Source organism: Rhinopithecus roxellana, chromosome 7 (genome assembly GCF_007565055.1).
Source record: "Rhinopithecus roxellana isolate Shanxi Qingling chromosome 7, ASM756505v1, whole genome shotgun sequence".
NCBI lineage: Eukaryota > Metazoa > Chordata > Mammalia > Primates > Cercopithecidae > Rhinopithecus > Rhinopithecus roxellana.
The window spans coordinates 146,408,098-146,431,351 of record NC_044555.1 but is presented as its reverse complement, the minus strand read 5'-3'; the positions used below and the strand labels follow the sequence as shown (position 1 = coordinate 146,431,351).

The 23,254-nt window shown below is 37.0% G+C and overlaps 1 protein-coding gene across 6 annotated transcripts in view; it reads right to left on the bottom strand.

Moving 5' to 3' along the window:
• DIAPH2 (diaphanous related formin 2) overlaps nt 1–23,254 on the bottom strand; it is a 923,693-nt gene that overhangs the window by 856,388 nt on the left and 44,051 nt on the right. For 4 of the 6 annotated variants that reach the window (XM_030934028.1, XM_030934026.1, XM_030934027.1 and 1 more), the window contains exons 2-3: nt 14,459–14,491; nt 11,488–11,664 (exon numbers count right to left, since the gene is read on the bottom strand). In XM_030934028.1, coding sequence (XP_030789888.1) covers nt 11,488–11,664; nt 14,459–14,491 — 210 coding nt within the window. The remainder of the gene's footprint in view (nt 1–11,487; nt 11,665–14,458; nt 14,492–23,254) is intronic. The other 2 variants (XM_030934029.1, XM_030934031.1) reach the window with 1 other exon arrangement.

The window sequence follows — 23,254 nt, the reverse complement described above, 5'->3', positions numbered from 1 at the left end:
TTTAGCATGTTTAACATTTGATATATCTATAATACATGAGAAAAAATGTAGTATTTTGTGGTTTTAAAAAACACTGTTTGAAGTCTAAATAATGGACCATTTATAATGTTTTTAAAGCCACATTCGTAAATACTAAACCATTTTTTAAGCTTCTCATATGCCGTGATACAATTTCCTATTATAGACAAATTCCTCCACTTCAGCAAACATTATATTCTTAAAGTTATTACTGAGAAGCCATATAAGAATAGGATCAAATGAGAAGGTCAAAAGTTGAACCAGCTGCCTATTCATTCATTTGTATTCTCATTCATTCATTCTTCAATTCTCACTCATTTGTCAATTTTCTCCACAATAATCAGAATCATGTTATACTCTAATCCAGTACCTTAGCGATATTTTGTAAACTTAATGATAAGTATTTAGAAGCTTATTTTGAATTTTCTTTCTTTAATAACAACTGACAAAAGGTACCATGGCATTAGAGAAATACTTGGTAAAAGCAGCTGAAAGAATCCATGCAAAACAACATGGCAAAAAGCTTAAGTACATTTCTTTGTCAGCAAATACTGACGTATCAGAAGACACATATAGATCATTACTGAAAATATGCTAAAGCAAGTATTTAAACAATTAGTGTAGGAGGTTTACTATATAGTTGGATAAAAATATAGCCTATTTAAAAACATCTCACCTTATAGCATTTGCTAGATTGTTTCTATAATGACATATATAAACTACTCTTCTTTGAGTCACCAATAGAACAATTTAACAGACAAAACATATAACCAAAATAAATGATTTATTTAATAAACAGAGGTTTTGTGGAAAAACTATGAGGGAAGGAGTCCTGAGTCAGGTAAACCCACACGTAAAATTCAAGGCCATTGCAAGAAGTTGAAACTGAAGTACACAGAGTACTACATAGAGTCAAGAAGATTGTTCTTCTTTAAATAAAAGCAAGATATTTCAAATACAATAAAATATTTACAATATTTTGAAATGAAATAGGAAGTTAACATGAAAACCAGAGATATTTCTGGTTATTTCAAGATAAAGTATTTTTAAATTGTCAAAATTAGCCAGGCACAGTGCCATGCCTGTAATCCCAGCACTTCGGGAAGCTAAGACAGGCGGACCACCTGAGGTCAGGAGTTTGAGACCAGCCTGGCCAACATGGCAAAACCCCATCTCTACTAAAAATACAAAAATTAGCCAGGCGTGGTGGTGGGCACCTGTAATCCCAGCTACTCAGGAGGCTGAGGCAAGAGAATCTCTTGAACCCAGGAGGCAAAGATTGCAGTGAGCAGAGATCGCGCAGCTGCACTCCAGCCTAGGTGACAGAGTGAGTCCGTCTCAAAAAAAAAAAAAAAAAAAAAAATACAAAAACAAAAACAAACTTGAAATTTAGCATGAGTTAGGCATTTTTCATTTATGAAAAGAAAAGAAATTCCTTGACATTGTAACAATTAGTAAGAAAGTAACTCCTTTTCAAACCTACTTTACTGGAAAAGCCACAAAGACAGACCCAACTTCCAAGTCAGTCCCAACAGACCCAACTTCCAAGTCAGTCCCCTTCACCCTTGCTTGAATTACTTCCTCTTTCTTCCTGGTGTTAAATGTACTGTCTGGAACAGGCATGCGTACACAAACATGAGGATAAGGGTTTACACATTACTAATGTAGAAGAAAAAATGGAAAGAGCTCATCTTCCCAATGGCATTTGTTGAAGACCCATTTATTAAAGTCCATTTTGAACCCATTTATTTAGAAATATAAAAATACAATACTCCAGATTAGTTGCAAGAATAACTGGTTGTCGTCAAATAAGACAGGAATTTACTAGCCATGGTTCAGCAGGAAATCTTTGCTTGATTCATGGATTGGTCTGATAAAAGTTAATCTACAGTTTAGTAAGTTGCTAATAGTGTACTTGTTCCATTTAAACCTACAAATCTTTGTCAGATTTATGTTTCAATTATGAGAGAAATTAAAGCAAATATCAAAATAAAATGAACTTGGAGCTAAACTTTCTAATTACCGCCTATTTTAAAGCAAGACATAAAAAATGACATAGTGACACAATTCTCACTAAAAAGTTATAATCATGACAGCAAAGACTTTTGTATGATTAAGAAGTAAACTCATTTTAAATCATTTTAAAATATTGTTCATGTTTTTCTTGTTTTTACTGTGTATATTTTATAATGTACATATTAATATTAGTACATACAGGCATGTATACAATGTTTAAAATATATTAGGGCTACTTACTCAAACATATATACACACACACACACACACACACACACATCACACACACACACATATATATATATATATATATATATATATTTTTTTTTTTTTTTTTTTTTTTTTCCTGAGGTGGAAATAAAAGGTTTAGAGACTCTTGGACTAGTCCAGAGGTTGGCAAACTTTCTCTGTAAATTTCCAGACAGTAAATATTTTAGGTTTTAGAGACCATATAGTCTTTGTCTCAACTACTCAACTCTACTACAGCACAAAGGAGCTATAGACAATACATAAACAAATGGGCATGGATACATTCAACAAAACTTTATTTGTGGACACTGAAATTCATGTAAGTTTCATGTGCCCTGAAACAGTTTTTTGGGGTGACAATTTAAAAATATAAAACGATTCTTAGCAGGATATACAAAATAAAAACCTTGTGGCAGGGATACTACCTTTAACATCTTTATGTCTGCTGTACCTAACAAAGTATCTGGCATTCAGCAAAGAGTTGTCAAATAAACTTCACCATGACACAGAAATTTGTGTTTCCTTTTATAACTCCGCCTTATGTTCCAATATATCACCCTTGCCAGAACATAAGCTCCTGGATGGTAGGGATTTTCTTTAAGTTGTTCACTGCTTTCTTCTCAGACCTTAAAACAGTATTGGGCGTATGGAAGGCATGGGACTTTGATGAACTAAACTGTTCAAATTTTGAGAACATTTACGCCAAAAAATAAAGACGGATAATAGAGAAGTTAACACTGGGTTTCAGTGTATTTAGGTGGTGTTCTCTGCTTCCATCCTGAGCACCTGCACAGGGCTAAGTTCCCACAGTAGCCTATTCACAGCTATCCTAGTGCTATGGGAATCATTTATTTACTTTTCTCCCTGAGTAAACGCTGAGCTCTCTGAGGGTAAGGGAGGTGCCGCATTCATCTTTACACTTCCAACATGTAGCATCCTACCTGGCACATTGCACATATCAACAAACAGTTGCTTAAATACACTGATGCAAATAAATACTAGTAGAATCCTTCAAAACAGAAGAAATATTTTTGAAAGCATTTCTCTGTACAAACCAAGAACAGAGCCAAGTTTTTAAAAAATCATGCTCAGCAATAAAATTAAAAATTGACCCAGATTTAGTTACCTTTAAATCTGTTTACTGGGTAAGTTTTGCTCCTCTTTTATAAGCTCTTCATGGGAGATTTATAAGAAAATAAAACGTGTTGTCTAGAAATGCCTCTGACATTATCTCAGTCTAATGATATGGAGTAAGGATATTGAAAATGTAAATATAACCTGTGGATATTATGCTGTCTAGACAATTTCTGAGAATCTAATAATTTCTGACAACTATTTCCATGTCTTCTTATAGATTTTAAGACCTAGTTTACCAATAACTTATTTTGTGCTACCTTAACTATTAATTAAAATTACTTATTCTGAGGGCACGAAAAGATTCATCCAAGCTAACAAACTTCTAAAAGACTAGGGTTGGGTGAGAAAGAAACCCATAATAGCAATCAATGGAGAACAAGGATGCTTGGGTTAATGTACAACACCTGGTGTTCAAACACAACTATTCTCTCTAAATTAATGAAAGGGAAAAGTGAGAGAATAAAAATTAAAAGCTTTGGGATTACTTATGAGAGTTCTAACAGATGGAATAATTTAGTATTTATTGCATATAACTACTATCATTAAATTATGACAAAAATGCAAATTATATTATTATAAATTGCTGAATAGAAAAGAGTGTAAAACATCAAATTTGCATGTATAATCATATATTAAACATTACCTTTAATAAATTAGGTTGAAATGAAATATGGCTAGAGGTTAATCATAAATCATCACTAGCCTCAGCTTTTGCATGAGACAAACTATTTAATTATCTATATTAGAACACAGTCCTTACTGATGTATCTATAGGTGGCCAGTGTAACCTGAACCTCCACTTGAGAGTTCCTTGTGCTGCTAATAGAAATCAAATTCCAACTTGAACTCCCAATAAATTTCTATGGGTTTACTTTTCTAATCTTAAAATGAAAATCTCCCCTCTCCCAACACCCCTCTCCCCAAAAAGAACTCTAATTGCATAATTCAGTCTGGATGAAAACACTATTAAGCATTTAACAGTCCCTAAGCAGTATACTCAATGTACAAAAACCAGCTCAGTTATTCTCAGTAAGCTCAAAGGTTATAGCAACTTAAAATGTTGAAAAGTTATTCAATTACAGCATTCTTAATTTCCTTACATTTAAAATAGAATTGAGGAGATATTTCATCCAATCCTAATTAGAGGCAATACAAAATACTTCTGATCAATATGAGAAGAGTTATGAATATGAACCGCTTTAGTTCAGTCATCTTTAAAAGTCACCAAATATAGGCAACCAATATAGTGTAACCCCCAGCACTTTGGGAGGCCAAGTCAGGAGGACTGCTTGAGTCCAGGAGTTTGAGATCAGCCTGGGCAAAATAGCAAGACCCACATCTCTACAAAACAATAAAACAATTAGTCAGGCATGGTGGCACATGCATACAGTCTCAGCTACTCAGGATGCTGAGGTGGGAGGATTGTGTGATCCCAGAAGGTCAAGGCCGCAGGGAGCCGTGATCACACCACTGCACTACAGCCTAAGGGACACAGCGAGACTCCATCTCAAAAGAAAAAAAAAAGAAAAAGAAAAAAAGTTACCAATAATAACAACATGGAAGGAGTATTGTTTTCATCCTACCTTTACCCACTTGTGGAAGATTGAAAACATGACTCTGGGTAGGGGAGGGGACAAGAATCTTTTTTTCTTTTTTTTTTTTTTTTTTTTTTTTTGAGACGGAGTCTCACTCTGTCGTCCAGGCTGGAGTGCAGTGGCCGGATCTCAGCTCACTGCAAGCTCCGCCTCCCGGGTTTACGCCATTCTCCTGCCTCAGCCTGCCCACTAGCTGGGACTACAGATGCCCGCCACCTCGCCTGGCTAGTTTTTTGTATTTTTTAGTAGAGACGGGGTTTCACCGTGTTAGCCAGGATGGTCTCGATCTCCTGACCTCGTGATCCGCCCGTCTCGACCTCCCAGAGTGCTGAGATTACAGGTGTGAGCCACCGCGCCCGGCCTGGAGACAAGAATCTTAAAGAGCAAGTGTGATTTACCCCATGCAAGTAATTTTAACAATCTTATAAAAGCAGAGGTTTTAATTCTTGAAAATTTTAGTAAAAGAACCACTTCTCAATTTTCAATTAGTAGTTAGCAACCATACTCTAAATACAAAATTCGGTTTTACAAACTATGAAAGACACTGTCTTAATAAAGAGCTCTATAAAATAAACAATCATCAAAAAATTTCAAGGCCAGACGCCGTGGCTCATGTCTATAATCCCAGCACTTTAGAGGCCAAGTCAGGAGGATTTCTTGAAGCCTAGGAGTTGGAGACCAGCTTGGGCAACATGGCAAAACCTCATCTCCACAAAAAATAAATAAAAAATCGTGTTTATTTGGCACATGCCCATAGTCCCAGATACTTGGGAGGCTGAGGTGGGAGGAGGGCGTGAGCCGGGGAGTTTGAGGCTGCTGTGACCCGTGATCCAACCTGGGCAACAGAGCAAGTCCCAGTCTCTAAATAAACAAAAAAACAAATAAATATTTATTTCAAATTTGGAACTTTAAACTTGCCAGTAGTAGCCATTGATACCATTACTTAGAAAGTCCCTTTAAAATTGCATCATTGAGGCCAGGCGCGGTGGCTCAAGCCTGTAATCCCAGCACTTTGGGAGGCCGAGGCGGGCGGATCACAAGGTCAGGAGTTTGAGACCAGCCTGGCCAATATGGTGAAACCCTGTCTCTACTAAAAATACAAAAATTAGCCAGGGGTGGTGGCAGACGCCTGCAGTCCCAGCTACTCAGGCGGCTGAGGCAGGAGAATCGCTTGAACCTGGGAGGCAGAGGTTGTAGTGAGCTGAGATCGGGCCACTGCACTCCAGCCTGGGAGACAGAACAAGACTCCGTCTCAAAAAAAAAAAAAAAAAAAAAAAAATGCATCATTGAATAAGCACAATACAAAAAGTGATGCACCAATGCACAGAATAGATGCCAGAGTCAATGAGATACTAGTAGTCTACTAATACACTAGTAAAACCAGACTACTCAAATCTTTAACTGAAATTATTTCAAAAGTTTTCTTAGCTAGGAAGAATCAAGTGATTTGTGAAATGATCCATTAGTAATTAAGTAAAAAGAGCTACCTTTTAAAAAAAAAAACAACATGTCCTGCAGTAATTTTAGATTTAGTTCAATTATCTATATCTAGAAGCCCATCCAATGAGAATTGCTGTTGATAGATATGATCCTCAGGCATAACAAGAGTTTCAATTTTCAGAGTAAGAAAGGATTGTATTTGAATATTGTCTTTTGTTAAGTTTTCAACCAAAAGTTTCACCAATACATCATTACCCAGAAATTCTAAATAGTAAATTATAAGGTAATTTATTTCTTGTCAAGCATCTCATATATTATTACTGTGTATAATGTCATGCTATTTGCTGCAATTATTTAAAACGTTTTGGCCAGGCACAGTGGCTCAAGCCTGTAATCCCAGCACTTTGGGAGGCCGAGGCAGGCAGATCACTTGAGGTTGGGAGTTCAAGATCAGCCTGACCAACACGGAGAAACCCCGTCTCTACTAAAAATCCAAAATTAGCCAGGCATGGTGGTGCCTGTCTGTAATCCCAGCTACTTGCGAGGCTGAGGCAGGAGAATCGCTTCAACTCAGGGGGCAGAGGTTGCAGTGAACCGAGATCGTGCCATTGCACTCTAGCCTGGGCAACAAGAGCAAAACTCTGTCTCAAAAAAAAAAACCTTTGACACCTCAAGGTATGTTATCCTAAAATACATATATAGTATTGAAAACAGATATTCTAAACCTTCATAGTTCTCTAAAGTCTAGAAAAGCCAATCAAGAGAAACAGCACAATAAAGGTACCATCAAAAGACCCAGGAGAAGGAAGATTGTCATAAGAGACACCAAATACGACAAGAACACCTTTTACATTATTTGTACAAGGAAAGACACCAACAAGGAGTGAAATAAAAAAGGAGAAATTTTGTATCTGGAAGTCTACTTCCGTGTTTTAGAAACAGAATGACTTAAGTGCTTTCTCCCAATCAACTGTGACAATGACATTTTTAACAGTTTTCCATTGCTAGTTTTTTGGACTCATTCTTCTCAACTGATGCTCTGTAAAAAGCAATTACAGACAATGTTCCATTATCAGGAGGAAATAATCCATCCCAGGCTGGCTTTACCTACCACTCTAATGTACCTCTGATTTGCCTTCTACTTCTTCTCAATATGTGTGCAAGGAAAATGTACTAATTTTATATTTAGCCTAAATGAAGCATTATTAAAGGTAGCTGTTAAAAAAATGTCAATGTTTTATATTTTTATGTACCTAAATTTAAGTTTCAGCTCAGCTACTTACTAGCTTAGTCAAGTTAATGAATCAATTTTCTTACCTCTTTCTAAGCTTCACTTTCCTTACCTGAAAATGGGGTATAACAATCTTACCTACTTTGTGGTACTGTCCTAAGGATCAACTGAAACAATACATTTAAATGTTTTAGTTTCATGCCTTAGGCATAAGTATACAGTAGATGAAAACTATAGTTATTCATAAAATAATTTGCTCACTGTAAGGTTATTACAGTCAAACTAAGATAATATAGAAAATACATAATATTCAGAGTATAAGTAGACTTCTCTCAAAGTAGAGATATAATCTTTAAAGTTTTCAGTTTAACTTTTGGTTGTTACTTTTAATCAAACCATATTTCTCTGATATCCTATTATATTATACTGTTACTTAAAAATAATATATGTCCATTTATAAATAAGTTTTTTTGATTGACAGATAAAATTGTATGTATTTAGCATGTACAGCACGATGTTTTGAAGTATATACTCATTGTGGAATGACTAAATCTAGCTAATTAATATGTGCCTTACCTCACATGCTTGTGTGATTTGATTTAGAGGTTCAGGACATAAAGAGGAATGAGCAAAGAAGACTGAAAAGGAGTGGCCTGAGAGGTAGGAGGAAAACAAGATGAATGTTGAGGAGACAAAAAAAAAGTGTTTCAGATTGGAGAGAATAATCAACTGCATAGAATGCTGCTGATAGGTCAATTACGATGAGAGGCTGGGCATGGTGGCTCACACTTGTAATCCCAGTACTTTGGGAGGCCAAGGCAGGCAGATCACATGAGCTCAGGAGTCCAAGACCAGCCTGGACAATGTAGCAATACCTTGTCTCTACCAAAAAATACAAAACGATTAGCTGGGTATGGTGGTGCAATGCATGCCTGTAGTCCCAGTTACTGGGGAGGCTAAGGTGGGAGGATCACCTGAGCCCAGGAGATTGAGGCTGCGGTGAGCCATGATCATGCCACTGCTGCACTCCAGCCTGGGTGAAAGAGTGAGATCCTGTCTCAAAAAAAAAAAAAAAAAAAAATTAAGATGAGAACTGAGAATTGACCACGGGATTTGGCAGCATGAAGCTATCTAGTGACATTGATAAGAGCAGTTTTGATAGAATGGTGGGATGGAAACCTAGTTGGAGTGAGTTTAGAAGAGAAAGTGAGAGAATGAAAACTGGAAGCAGTGCATATAAATAAAATTATTGTGAGGTGCTTTGCTTCAAAGGGGAGTAAATAAGTGGAGTGATAGCTAACAACAGAGAAAGGATCAAAAGAAAGTTTTTTAAAAATGGGACCGCACGTTTATATGCTGCTCAGAATGGTAGAGAGAGAAGAAAAAATTATTGGAGCAATATCTGTGAGTAGGTGAAAAGAATGAAAATTTATACACAAGTAGAAGAATGCAGACCTGCAAATTTCATCTATGGTGATAGGTAGCAAGACAGATACATGACTGCAGATACTAAAAGGTAAATGTAGTGGTGGGAACCTGTGGAAGTTCTTTCCTGAATGCTTCTATTTACTCAGTAAATTAAGCAGCAAGGTCATCAGCAGAGAATAAAGATGGAGAAGAGCTCTGAGGGTGGAGCAGCAAAGCAAAGGTGTGAAAGGCATCTAGGAGCGTAGTTGAGGGAACGGAGTAGGGACATATAAACTGATTCTCTGAAAACATAAAGGCCCACCTGGGGCTTCAGAAAAGAACTCTGTGTCCAAATCATAGGGTAGTACTGGATTGGAATAGGCAAAACCTGGAGAATGGGAGGAACACCAGTTAGGAAGCTATTTTAGTAGCCACAAGAAACAACTAGAGAGGGTTATCATCTAAAGTAGGGCAAGAACAGCTGGAGGACACCTGAGGACACAAATGTAACAGTTATTACAAAAGCAAAACCAATGGGATTTGGCAAGAAATTAGAAGTGAATGAGATAATCAATGAAGGGAAGATGGCCCTGTAATGTTGAGTGTAAAAAAACTGAATACGGCAATGCCACTGATGAACTCGGAGAACTATTTCAATACTGCAAAAGGTAGTAACCAAATTGTCAGCAGCTTAAAGCAACGAGTATAATTTTTACCTATAGAGAAGAAAGATTTGAAAAGATAAAAAGTGTTAATAGTATCAAGGAATGTTTCTGTGTTTGTTGCTGTCATCATTGTTTTCAGTGATTAAGGACACCAGGGTGATAAACTGAGGGGTATCTAGGTAATCAGAAAATACTAGCAATTAAAGACACAACAGAGCTTATTTGATAAAGGAAAGGAATGCTACAAACATTCTGAATGACCCCAAAGTCCAGGTTTTTAACCGCTACACAATACATGCTCTGTAAAATTAAGGGTCTTGGAAAAGTAGTGTAAATTGTTTAGCTTCTAGGGAAAACTTCAGAGTTAAAGATCTTAGAGGTGGAATTATTCTAAAGGATGACACAGTCCAAGGTATAGTCATACCTATAATTAGCTAAATATATAAATGCAAAAGTCAGAGTTTAGAAAACAAGGAACTAAGAGCAAAAAACGTATTGAAGGGGCTATTAGCATAACAGCTGAAATCACCAAAATAAGTAGCAAGGGTAAAGGACAAAAGTATAGCCAGGTGCTATCATCAAGAAAGGTCAGCAGTAACAGACTTCAAAAGAGAAAAGGTTGTTTGTTGAAAGATGGTTTAAAGAAGAGAGCATGAAAGGAGCACCAGTAAAAAGGGTGCACCACAGAAGCAGGAAGAAGAGTGAAAAAGGGTAAAAGTGTCAGGACTTGTTTCAGGGGAATACCCAAAATGCCAGTTGTGGCTTGATGGAAGGAATAGTCAAGGAAAATTTTAAAGATAAAGGGAAATTTTGTTTGGATTCATTCAACAACTACCAACAAATATTTATTAAAGGCCTACTAACTCTTTTAGGTGTGGGAGATAAATCATAAGGGTAGCAAGAGAGGTGATGACAAGATGTTCCGTAGTGGGCACAGTAGGGTCTAGATTTCATTGATTCTTAACCTTTTATTTTGTTGTAAGGTGACCCTTGAAACTCCTGTGGACTCTTAAGTACAGATTAAATAGACAACCACAAAAAATGTACAGTAACATGTGGGATATAATTTTGAATGAATGAATCACCAATCAAGATCTCTAGTTCTTCTCTGGTCAAATTAACCATCGTAATATGGTTTAATTCCTCATTTCTCCTGCCATAAACCTCTGAATACTCAAAATATTGTATTCATTATCTAATATAGGAAATTATTTAGGCCACAAGCTATAAAACATAGGAAACATGCTAGAAAACATAGGTTGTGTGAATGTTGCTAATAGAACAAACTTGGATGAATTAATTTCTTTGTCCCTTCTATTGTTACTCTCTACCCTCCCAAGTCTATTTCATATACCCAACAAAAGACCTTCTGCTGTTTTCAGCAGAGGACATAGGCCTCTTTGGCTTTGTAGAAACAGACACACAAATCAGTTAGTTGAAAAACTGACTCGATGTCCTAGAGACTACTAAACAGTAGAAAACAAAGATAAATTAAACTGCCTCTACTTTTAGGAGCTCACAGTGGAAGAGATAGACAGGTAAAGACATTTTTGCCAAGAGAAAAGAAAAATAAAAAGGATACTTTTGCTAATAGTTTGGTTATATCAAGTTTCTGGTCTCTTCTTTATGTGATATAAACACTGTCCGTACAAACAGACCTCCTTAAAACTCAGTGCTATTCCGGGCACACACATTTTAAAATTACATCAAAATTAGGGGTATAACTTACCATCATTTTTTCAAAGAGATCCAATACTTCCTTTTCTGACAAATTCAAAGATCGTTCATCATATAATGGCTGAGCTGCGGGAAACTCACTCATCACAACTTGAGAATCAATAGGATGTTGAATAAGAGGTTTTTCTTTTTTGACAGTAGATTTTCTAAAACTTGTAATTCGGTCACGCTGCAAACAAAAATAAATAAATAAAAAGCCCTGAGAAAAAGATCAAGAACTACTAACATGAAGAATTGAAACATCAAAACAGTACTTAGTATAATACATATCATTATGGTCTTTTGACAAAATACTATTTTAAGCAGCAAGCTCCAGTTAGAGATTGTACTATTTTGAAACCCTGAAGTAGCTCTTCAGCCTCAGAACTCTGGGGGTGAAAAGTATTCTTCAAAAGTAAAACTTAGTCCCTTGTCATTTCTGTTTTGCACAGCAAATAAGTGAAAAAAAAAAAGTCTCGGATGAAAGTCCTGTTGGTTGTTTCAGGGAGAATGTGTCTTTGGTGGTAAATTTAGAACTATGAAAAAAGAGAAAGAAACTAAAAAGAGCTACTGATATCCAATTCTAAGAGAAAATTATGGTAATGTTTTTCTCCTTCAAAGTTGCAAAAATTGTGACAAGTATATATGAATAATCTGTCAGTGTAGCAGTAGAATGGTTAAGAGCACGGACTGAAGACAGATTACGTGGGTTTCAGTCCAAGCTCTGCCATTTACTGGCTGAGTAACCCCATGAAAGTTACTTGGTCTCTTTGTTTCCTCATCTCTGAAATAGGGATAATGATATTACCTACACAGTAGGGTTATTGTGAAATTTAAATAAGTTAATATGTTTATTGCACTTAACTGCTATTTATTATTGTTGTTACTATTATTTTCCCCTAGCGTTTTCTTCCCTAAAATGTTGGACCAATGAGGAAGTTAAACAAAGATAAAAACATCACCTTTTCCATTTACTGGAAATATAATAAACAGAAATTTCTTATTCCTACAAATATTATGAAAAACTTGCTATTTTATGGATATTGACTTCGAACCATTGATTCCATGTAAAATCTCTAATTAATTAGCTTGCTATTTCACATAAAGTGAGTTAATGACTTCAGTTGCATGTAATTAGGATATTCTATTTTAAACCACAAAACATGGGACATCAAAAGTTAGTAATGTGCATAAAACTGAATGAACTCAGTTTTATTATGGTTTCTGTTAGGAAGCACATGCACACCATCAAGTTCACATTAGACAAGCAGACATGTTAAATATCAGGACCGTGTATCTGCACCACCATGTGACCAGAATCCTTATATAATTACTTCAACAATACAAAGAGCATCACAGAAGTTATTACCATAGCTTATGTAAAATTATGTGAACTCATTAATGAGCATACCTTTATTTTATTAATTCAAAGAACACTTTTTTAAAACCAAAAAGTATACTTTGAAAGAAATGTGAGCAGTTTTAAGCAGCTTATTTAGGATTACAAAAGTAATTTGAGTACATGGTTGCTGACAAAGAGATGATATAAATCATAGTATTTTAGAGCTGAGAAGAAACTTGAAAAATAATCTAAACCAATCCCCTCATTTCCCAGAGAAGGTGACTTTCCTAAATCCACCAGTCCCTGGTTCCTAACCCAGTCTTCACATTAACTTAAGATTCATTTCTTCTAATCACCTTGAACTACATTTTCACATTTTCTTTTAACTTTTTGAGGGAAATTGTTGGTTTAGTTATATAGTATATCTTCAAACAACTCAAGAAAAAAGTTAAGTAATCCAAAATAAGCTGAGAATATATTCAATAGTCAAATTTCACTAAAAATATGGTGGACATGAAAGCATTTAAATATGCAACTGACCATTAAATCAACATATCTCTTCTCTTTCCCTTCATATCACTTAATATTTACTTTTCCAGTACTAGCCTTTTTACTGAGTAGCATTAATAACATATATATTTGATCTTCCACTGTGTCTTTCACGTTTTCTAGGAAATTAGCTTTTGATTTCAGCTATACCTTGGTAAGAAAATGTAGTTGGCCAGGCGCAGTGGCTCACGCCTGTAATCCCAGCACTTTGGGAAACTGAGGTGGGTGGACCATGAGGTCAGGAGTTTGAGACCAGTCTGGCCAAGATGGTGAAACCCTGTCTCTACTAAAAATACAAAATTTGCCGGGCTTGGTGGTGGGCACCTGTAATCCCAGCTACTTGGGAGGGTGAGGCAGGGGAATTGCTTGAACCAGGGAGGTGGAGGTTGCAGTGAACCGAGATCGCGCCACTGCACTGCAGCCTGGGTGACGGGGCGAGACTCCTTCTCAAAAAAAAAAAAAAAAAAAAAAAAGAAAATGTAGTTAAGCCACATACCTTCATCTCCTTTGAGCACTATCACTACTTTACATTATTTGTAAATAGGTAATTTCACATAGGAAAAAAAAATTGTCAATGCTTAAAATACCATTTTTTACAGTTTAGCTATAAAAGGGTATATTTAAATTTTGAGCCCATAACTTTTAATAAGATATACTATGACAAATTCAGCTTTAAAATACTGGTTTTTAAATTTAGTAGCACACATCTGACCAACATAGTGAACTTAATTTCCTTTCTAATGGAAATTAATTTCCTCCAATATTAATGTTTAATATATTCACAATTTATTTGGCCATCAACAAGGGAAGCATCTGTGTTTTCCAGAGTTTAGATTCACATGGAGATTTTAGAAAACTTTTGGTTGAGGTAAATATCAGGATGATGATATGAAAATTCTGTTGGGATCTCATATAATTGTTTATGTTAATATTCGAAAAGGAAGTCACTGAATTGACAATTACTCCATTCTACTATACTTTATAAATATCCAGACATTTCATATCTTACATATATCAATGCTTTTATGTCCACCCATTTTAATAAAAAGGCAACATGCATAAGTAATATAATAACATGCTAAGACCACCTTACCACATCATCTGCCAAAGTTTTTATTTGAATGTTCTATTAAAACCAAAAAGAAACAAACAAAAAAAAACCAATCAGATAAGAGAAATTCATAAATCAAACAATAAAATAATTTAATAATTTTCATTTTTATTAACTGTAAACAGTCAAAAAGAATCAGAAAGTTCAAACATATAAACAACATATTCTTTAAAGAAAAAACTTTTTAATGATTAAAAATGAAGGTTTGGCAAAGGTGTATATATTTGTTTTTAAATATGGCTCCCAAGGTCCCAAATCAGATCCAGATCAGACGTCACTACCACAGTGCTGAAATGTAAGAAAAGATACCACAAAACCATAAGTCCTTGCATGTTATATAGAAGTTTGGAAATGAATCCTCAAGTTAAGATACCTAAATTTAAAAAACAACAACATGTACAATAGGAAAAATGTCACATTTAACAAGAATGAAATATAATGAAACAGCTTGGCCTAAGAACTGTGTTACTCCTGATGGATATTTAAAGGACACTTTTATAAATATGCTAAATAAAATTGAACTTATTTTTTTAAAGCTATCCTTATAAATTAGAAATATTTTCAAAATATTCTAATTAAAATTGAACTTATTTGAACATAAAATTGAATATATATGAGCAACGTTATTTGAAGAATTTGAGTACAGCAATACTAAAGCAATACCAAACAATGTAGTTACCTTCCAGGATTCACGGAATAGTTCAAGACCTTACAATAATGTATGATGAGCATGAAATATAGTTTTTATTATAAATATGTTGAGGTGCCAATTGGGGTGTGATTAGGAAAGAACCAGATTTTTTTTAATTGTCTGTTAGAAATTGAATTTAATGTTCTGCCAGATCCTATACATTTATTTCTTACAACAGAAGCTGAATAATGTGTATCAACTTGGTCATGCACACTAAAAAACATAGGGCCTTCTCACTGTGGGGAGGATTCCATTATGAGTTTTAAGTAAATGAAAATTGCTTGGATCTCAGAAAATTGTCTTCAAATACCACTAACCCAATGCTATTAAAGACCATCCTCCCCACATCAGCTGGGGCAAATATACTATTCTATGTATAACTCTTTTTTTTTTTTTTTTTCTACTTTTAATCCACTGATCCCTCAGGGATCTAAACTTCTAATCTCTATACCATGTCTTCATCACATCCTGCTGACACAAACCCCAATCAATCTTTACTGCCTAGGAAAAAAGTGGGAATTATTTGTATCAGAACTGAAACCACTTTAAGAAGGATAAATTCACCCTGCAACTCTCTTACCAGGTATTTTCTCCTTAATTTTTCTAGTGGGTTATAGAAAACTGTTTTAAACACAATGGCCAATTTCATGATTTCCTGCAATACCAAATCAGAGAGAAAATGATAAAGTATCAAAAGTACCTCAACTAACCTTGCTACCATCCCTATATGTGCTTGTCCACCTGGGTTTTTGAGACAGGTTATACAGTTCTTCATGCAACTACTGCTTTCCTTCTCTTCCCATCTTTTGGGGTTATAAACTCCAGGCTGGAAACCCATCTATATCTCCAAAGCAAGAATGTAAATGAAGGGAAAATACTTTTTGCTTTAGTCAAATTATGTAAGTTAAGGTACACATATGTCTAAAATGTTTCAAATCTGTATCTCAATTGAATACATGTTGACAGCTTAATCATGGGAGACAGACACAAGAAAAAATGCATTGCTAGCAATATTTTCACTTGGTCCTATGGGATGAGACTGAAGTCTTCTCTTCCCCTCAGTACTCTTCTTGGGAATTAACATACTTTTTGTCTATAGTAAACCACAGAGTATAGAGGTAGAAACTATTCGAGTTAGATGGAATTTGAGATAATCTAGTCAAAGTCTCTCAATTTACAAACAAGAGGGTAACGTTTGTTAGTGGCTCCACCTGCATTCCACTTGTCTAGGTTTAAGATTTCCACATCATGTTCTCCTTCCTCTCCTTCATTTCCAATAGCCAAGCAGCTATCCAGTCCCATGATAATCATTCTGCAGTCTGCAAAGATGTGGTTCAAGCCACCATCAGCTGTTAACTAAATTTCTGTAGTGACTTCCTAATCTATCTCCTTGCTTCCACCTTTGCTCTCCTACAGTTAATTTTGAACACAGCTGACAAAGTGATACTGTGAAAACTGAACTCACATCATGTCACTCCTTGGCTCAACACTTTCCAAGGGCTATTTTCCCTCCTAGTGCAAGTCAAAGTCATTACAATGACCTACAAGGCCCTACTGATCTGTACACTCTCCATATCCCTCTGACCTCATCTCCTACTACTCTCCCTTCATTCCCCCAGCTACAGTCACACTGACCACCTCACAGCTCCCCAGTGAGGCAATAAGCCACATGCACTGACTCTTCTCTCTGCCTGGAATGCTCTTTTTCCATGGTCCATATGGCTTACTCCCTCATCCTGCTTTCAAGGTTTTGCTCAGTGAGGCCTACCCAGGCCATCCTATTTCAAATGGAAACATCTGCCTCCCTCCACACATTCCTGGCACTCCTGAACAAGATTTAGCACATTCTAACATAGTCTATAATTTACTTCATTATCATTATCTTGGTCTGTTTTTCCAACAAAAAATATAAGCTCCACAAGGACAGGGATTTTTGCCCATCTGGTTTAGGGATGTAACCCTAATGCCTAAAGCAGTGTCTGGCACATTGAGGCTCAATAAAGAGTATGAATGACTATCATACTCCCTCCTGTTCATAAATATTCAATGCCTCCTGATGACCTAGAAAGATGAATATCCTTAATATGGAATTCAAAGCCCTGTATGTTTCAGCCCTAGGCTCCCTTCTACTTCTTCCCTTATGACCCCTATTCTACAGAAAACAAAAATTGATCCTCTTCCCAATGCATACTCCCATGATGTCCTGTTTGTGCCCCTACTGTTCCCTTTGATTGGAAATGTCCATTTTGCTATATACATTTCTAATTCTAAAGCTGCCCTTGAATTGAAAGTTTAGTTGTTAATAAACCAAATGTGGACCCCTGGTCAAAAATAATACTGGAGAAGGAGTATGCTTTGTTTTATTCTTAAAGAATTTTTTTTTTTTCCTAACAGGCAACAAGAATGATAGAGTACCCCAAGGCACATAGGAAATTATACTTATATAAAAAATTATCTTAACTACTTGTGATAGAGAAACATAAAGAAAAACACCCCGCTCCTGATTTCTTGATTTGTAAATTTCATTCAACTAGAGTGGATATCCTGTATAACCACATACATTTAATACGAATATTTTCTCAGATTTCCCTCATGTAAAAATCTGCTTTCATAAATATAATAATACCATTGAAAGCTCTTCGTTATAACCGTTAAGAAAAAAGAACAAATATGGTCTATCAAAAAGGAAAATTTTTAAGCAAGTATGAAGAGGCTGAATTTCAGAAGGGGTAATTTTTAGCCATTGTACACTAAACATGTATCGAAATCATTGTATAAGTTACGATTAAATGATTTGCAAACAAAATTAAAGCATTTCTGCCTCACAATTTTTTTTTGAGACGGAGTCTATCTCTGCCGCCCAGGCTGCAGGGCAGTGGCGCATTCTCGGCTCACTGCAAGCTCCGCCTCCCGGGTGGACGCCATTCTCCTGCCTCAGCCTCCCGAGTAGCTGGGACTACAGGCGCGCACCACCACGCCCGGCTAATTTTTTGTATTTTTAGTAGAGACGGGGTTTCACTGTGTTAGTCAGGATGGTCTCCATCTACTGACCTCGTGATCCGCCCGCCTCGGCCTCCCAAAGTGCTGGGATTACAGGCGTGAGCCACCACGCCCGGCCTTCTACCACACAATTATCTTTCTATATTAGTCAAAAAAGAAAGGTATAAAAAGACTTGAGAATAACAACAGAAACACCAAAAAACTTTTTTTCATTTATAATGATGCTCTTCCAGAACAAGCTCTCAAAATTCATTTATGTGGATGGGTGCATCTCTCTCACATCACATGAAAGTAAACATGGATTTCATTCCTTTGTACAAACACTACAGAGCTACCATGGAGTTAAAAAATTCAGAAACAGGCCGGGCGCGGTGGCTCAAGCCTGTAATCCCAGCACTTTGGGAGGCCAAGACGGGCGGATCACGAGGTCAGGAGTTCGAGACCATCCTAGCTAACACGGTGAAACCCTGTCTCTACTAAAAAATACAAAAAGCTAGCCGGGCGAGGTGGCTGGCGCCTGTAGTCCCAGCTACTCGGGAAGCTGAGGCAGGAGAATGGCATAAACCCGGGAGGCGGAGCTTGCAGTGAGCTGAGATCGGCCACTGCACTCCAGCCCCGGCGACAGAGCGAGACTCCGTCTCAAAAAAAAAAAAATTCAGAAACAAAAATGACCCCCCCCAAAAAATCTTTATTAGAGTCATACCCCTGAATTAAAAGCACTGATTAAAGTCATTTTCATAAGTTTTTATTATGCAAATCTAATGATCATGCTCATTACAATAAGGGCATATTGTACCAATAAGTATAGTGACCATATATTTTCATTAAAATCAACTCTGGAAAAGCAGTAAGACTGTGCATTAGTCAAGCAATCAGTTTATTAAACTTCATTTATGATCAGCTATATTAAATATAACTTAGCACAGTATTATATGAATATTGTATAACTATAAAAATATCACTCCAGAGTCTCAACCCCTTAAGACTAAGAGAAATGGCTGACTTACTTATAAACTCTAATGCTGAAGTTGTGATTGCAATGCAAGAGTCATTATTGTAAGAAAATTAAGTTTTAATTTTCTCAATCAGGCAGAAATTAACAAAAACAGCAAGATGTAAAGATTCAACTCTCTTATGGCTAATGTTACATGGTAATACAATGTTTTATAAACATCATGAAATTGGACAACTAAATTGCATATAATTCAAAAGTCTCACCATCAACTCAAAAACGTATTCGCACTATTTGACTATTTTCTTCTCTTTTAAATAAAATGCATTAAGTTGGCCATTACAATAGAGATGAAGGGTCAACTCTTTACCTTCCTTAAGTTTCTTGAGTTCCAAGAATGGCAGGTACAATAGGACACAAAAAACAACCTTCACTTCAGCTGAACAAATATTTAATCATCTACTATGCACCTGTTTGTCAGGCCTCTGGGCCCAAGCTAAGCCATTGCATCCCCTGTGACCTGCACGTATACACCCAGATGGCCTGAAGTAACTGAAGAATCACAAAAGAAGTGAAAATGGCCTGTTCCTGCCTTAACTGATGACATTCCACCACAAAAGAAGTGAAAATGACAGGTCCTTGCCTTTAACTGATGACATTGCCTTGTGAAATTCCTTGTCCTGGCTCATCCTGGCTCATAAAGCTCCCCCACTGAGCACCTTGTGACCTCCTCTCCTGCCCGTCAGAGAACCCCCTTTGACTGTAATTTTCCTTTACCTACCCAAATCCTGTAAAATGGCCCCACCCCTATCTCCCTTCACTGACTCTTTTCGGACTGAGTCCACCTGCACCCAGATCAAATAAACAGCCTTGTTGCTCACACAAACCTGTTTGGTGGTCTCTTCACACGGACACGAGTGACACAAGTGAAACTGTTAAGTACTGGGCACTGGGAATACAGTGGTAAACAAGGTAAGCATGCTCTCTTCCTTTAAGGAGGTTACACTCTAGTTGAAGATCAGAAGAATGAAAGACCAACACAATATAAAGCTTCTGAGAGCTCTGATATGGTACTACTCTGTTATAATCTCCATATGTTTTCCAAGTCAGAAAGGACCTTGAGAAAGGTAATCAACATCAACCAATGATTCAGGGTTTGATTTCTCTGATATCCCTGCCCAATCCCTATTCAGATAAGCAGCAGTCACAGAGGGAAGTAGTTACTATTCAAAGGCCTGCCTTCCAACTTTTCAGAACCTATACTCACTCCTGAACTTTAAAAGCCAGGATGACCAATCCAAACAACTCAAGGCCAATCACCTGGTAACCAAGCTGAACATTCTGTTCAGGCATTCAAATGCTTTATTATAAAGATATTTCGTGTTAGTTGAGTACCTCTCAATTGTGTTTAATTTCACCAAGAAAGCAACGTCTAATTTTATTTTTAGAACTAAGCTCAATATACAGGTTTGAGTCTAAGATGACCTTTTAGAAAACAAATTTTCGCTTTTGCAATCACTGAACTATTTACTGGGTGTACTTAAAATTACTTCCAAACATTCTTTCATCTCCTTTCTAAAAGTAAGAGTCATTTTCAGATACCTACACTTCATCTTAGGCACCGTAGTCCTCTATCACCATTAGCACTTAAGAATAGATGCTAGATCAAGTTGTGGTATGCCAGGCACTGGGAGGTATGGCCCTGCCCTCGAAGCTCAAAAGCCTAGTAGTTGAGAAGATGAAGTTACAGATATGAAGTTCCAGTTCACCACCTTACTCTGCCATTGTTAACATCTTGAACTGTCCATTTCATCATTTTAGTAGAGCAACACTTTTATATTTTCGTGACCATAAGCACACCATCTCAGAAGTACTGTCATTCAAAAGTCTCAAATTTTAACCCACCAGAGTTCTTTGCCATTACAAATCAAAATTCATTCCACCATTTTTATGACAAGAAAAAAAATCCTTTTGAGATTCTCTTCTCAAGATGCTCTTTCAATTAATAAAGAACAAAATATTTATCTAGAAGAAAACAAATATGACATCACAGTATAGGGTTTCAGTTTTCTTCACAAGGCAAAAGCCTATGCTACTTCACTGGATAATTTTGACAAATCTGTCATAACAAGTTATGCTCAATCTTAAATGAATTGTCTTGCCGTAAAGCTGAATCTTAAAATGCCAGGAGGGGTGACTATGACATGGGAATCCAGTAGTCTCTGTGTGACAAACCTGATCAGCTTCAGGACTAAGGGTAAATGGTTCAGGAAATACGTCTGCCACTTAGGTCTTTAAGAATGTTCACACTAATGAATTGGTGGAAGTCACTTAGTGCCTGAATTAAGCAGAAACAATTGCAGGAATAATCCAGCTTTTAGAGTAGTAGCATCCTCTGCAGGTCTAGAAAGAATGTTTGTTTGCTTTATACTGTGAAAGGAAAATATCTTGGACCTCTTCAAGCTGGGAACTGCCTCTCATTCTATTCAAAGTCATCCCTCTGCTCACAGAGACAGATGCATATTCTGATTGCCTCTTTTGAAAAGACTTATCAGAAACTCAAAAGAATGCAACCATCTGACTCTTACCTACCTGTGACCTGGAAGCCCCCAGTAGGGGGGCCTTACTTTGTGTTGTCTCCGCATTTCTGGATGGAACTAATGTACTTCTTACATATTGACTGATGTCTCATGTCTCCCTAAAATGTATAAAAGCAAGCTATGCACCGACCACCTTGGGCACACATCATCAGGACTTTCTGAGGCTGTCTCACAAGCACATTGTCAACTTTGGGAAAATAAACTTTCTAAACTGAGACCTGTCTCAAAATGTGGGGGTTCACAATATTAAACCATTTCAAAAGGGGAAAAAAGTTGTGTAGACATGAAAGTTCTTCTTTCTTAGTCTATGAATAAAAAGCAACAGAAATGAAAAAGCTAGCTTTAGCCAAATACAAAAATTTCAAAACCCAACACAGTACTCTGTACATAACAGATACTTTTAGATCAATGATTTAGCCAAGTAGTGCTCCATAATTAATAAATAGATTTTTACCTTCTCTGTGAAAAAACGACAAATTTCTCAACCAAACCTTAATCAAGCACCCATTTTATACCCAACACTTTATGGCACAGAGAAGTTTAAGGATTCTTCCCTTAAGGCATTTACAGTCTAACCAGGGAGTAAAAACTAACCATATAGGCTGGGTGTAGTGGTGCACACCTGTACTACCAGCACTTTGGGAGGCCAAGGCGGGTGGATCACCTGAGGTCAGGAGTTCGAGACCAGCCTGACCAACATGGTGAAACCCCCCCCCCCCCCCCCCACTAAAAATACAAAAATTAGCCAGGCGTAGTGGTGGGCGCCTGTAATCCTAGCTACTTGGGAGGCTGAGGCAGGAGAATCGCTTGAACCCAGGAGGCAGAGGTTGCAGTGAGCTGAGATCATGCCACTGCACTCCAGCCTGGGTGACAGAGTGGGACTCTGTCAAACCAAAAAAATAAAAAAAACGAACCATACAAAAACAAAAATAACTAAATGCTAAACTATGAGTTTCTCAGGTATGTGGTTTACTTTCTTCCAAGGCACTATTCTCCTGTCTTTTTTTTTTTTTTTTTGAGACGGAGTCTCCCTCTGTCGCCCAGGCTGGAGTGCAGTGGCGCAATCTCGGCTCACTGCAAGCTCCGCCTCCCGGGTTCACACCATTCTCCTGCCTCAGCCTCCCTAGTAGCTGGGACTACAGGCGCCCGCCAACTCGCCCGGCTAGTTTTTGCATTTTTAGTAGAGACGGGGTTTCACGTGTTAACCAGGATGGTCTCCATCTCCTGACCGCCTCGGCCTCCCAAAGTGCTGGGATTACAGGCCTGAGCCCTCCTGTCTTATCTTGACAGCATTAACTGTTATCTGAAATGATATTGTTCACTTATTTACTTGTTTGTGCTCTTGTTTTATTTTTGTTTTGTTTTTTTTTCTTTTGAGACGGAGTATCCCTCTCTCACCCAGGCTGGAGTGCAGTGGCGCGATCTCAGCTCACTGCAACCTCTACCTCCCAGGTTCAAGCAATTCCCTGCCTCAGCCTCCCAAGTAGCTGGGATACTGGCACCTGCCATCATGCCCAACTAATTTTTGTATTTTT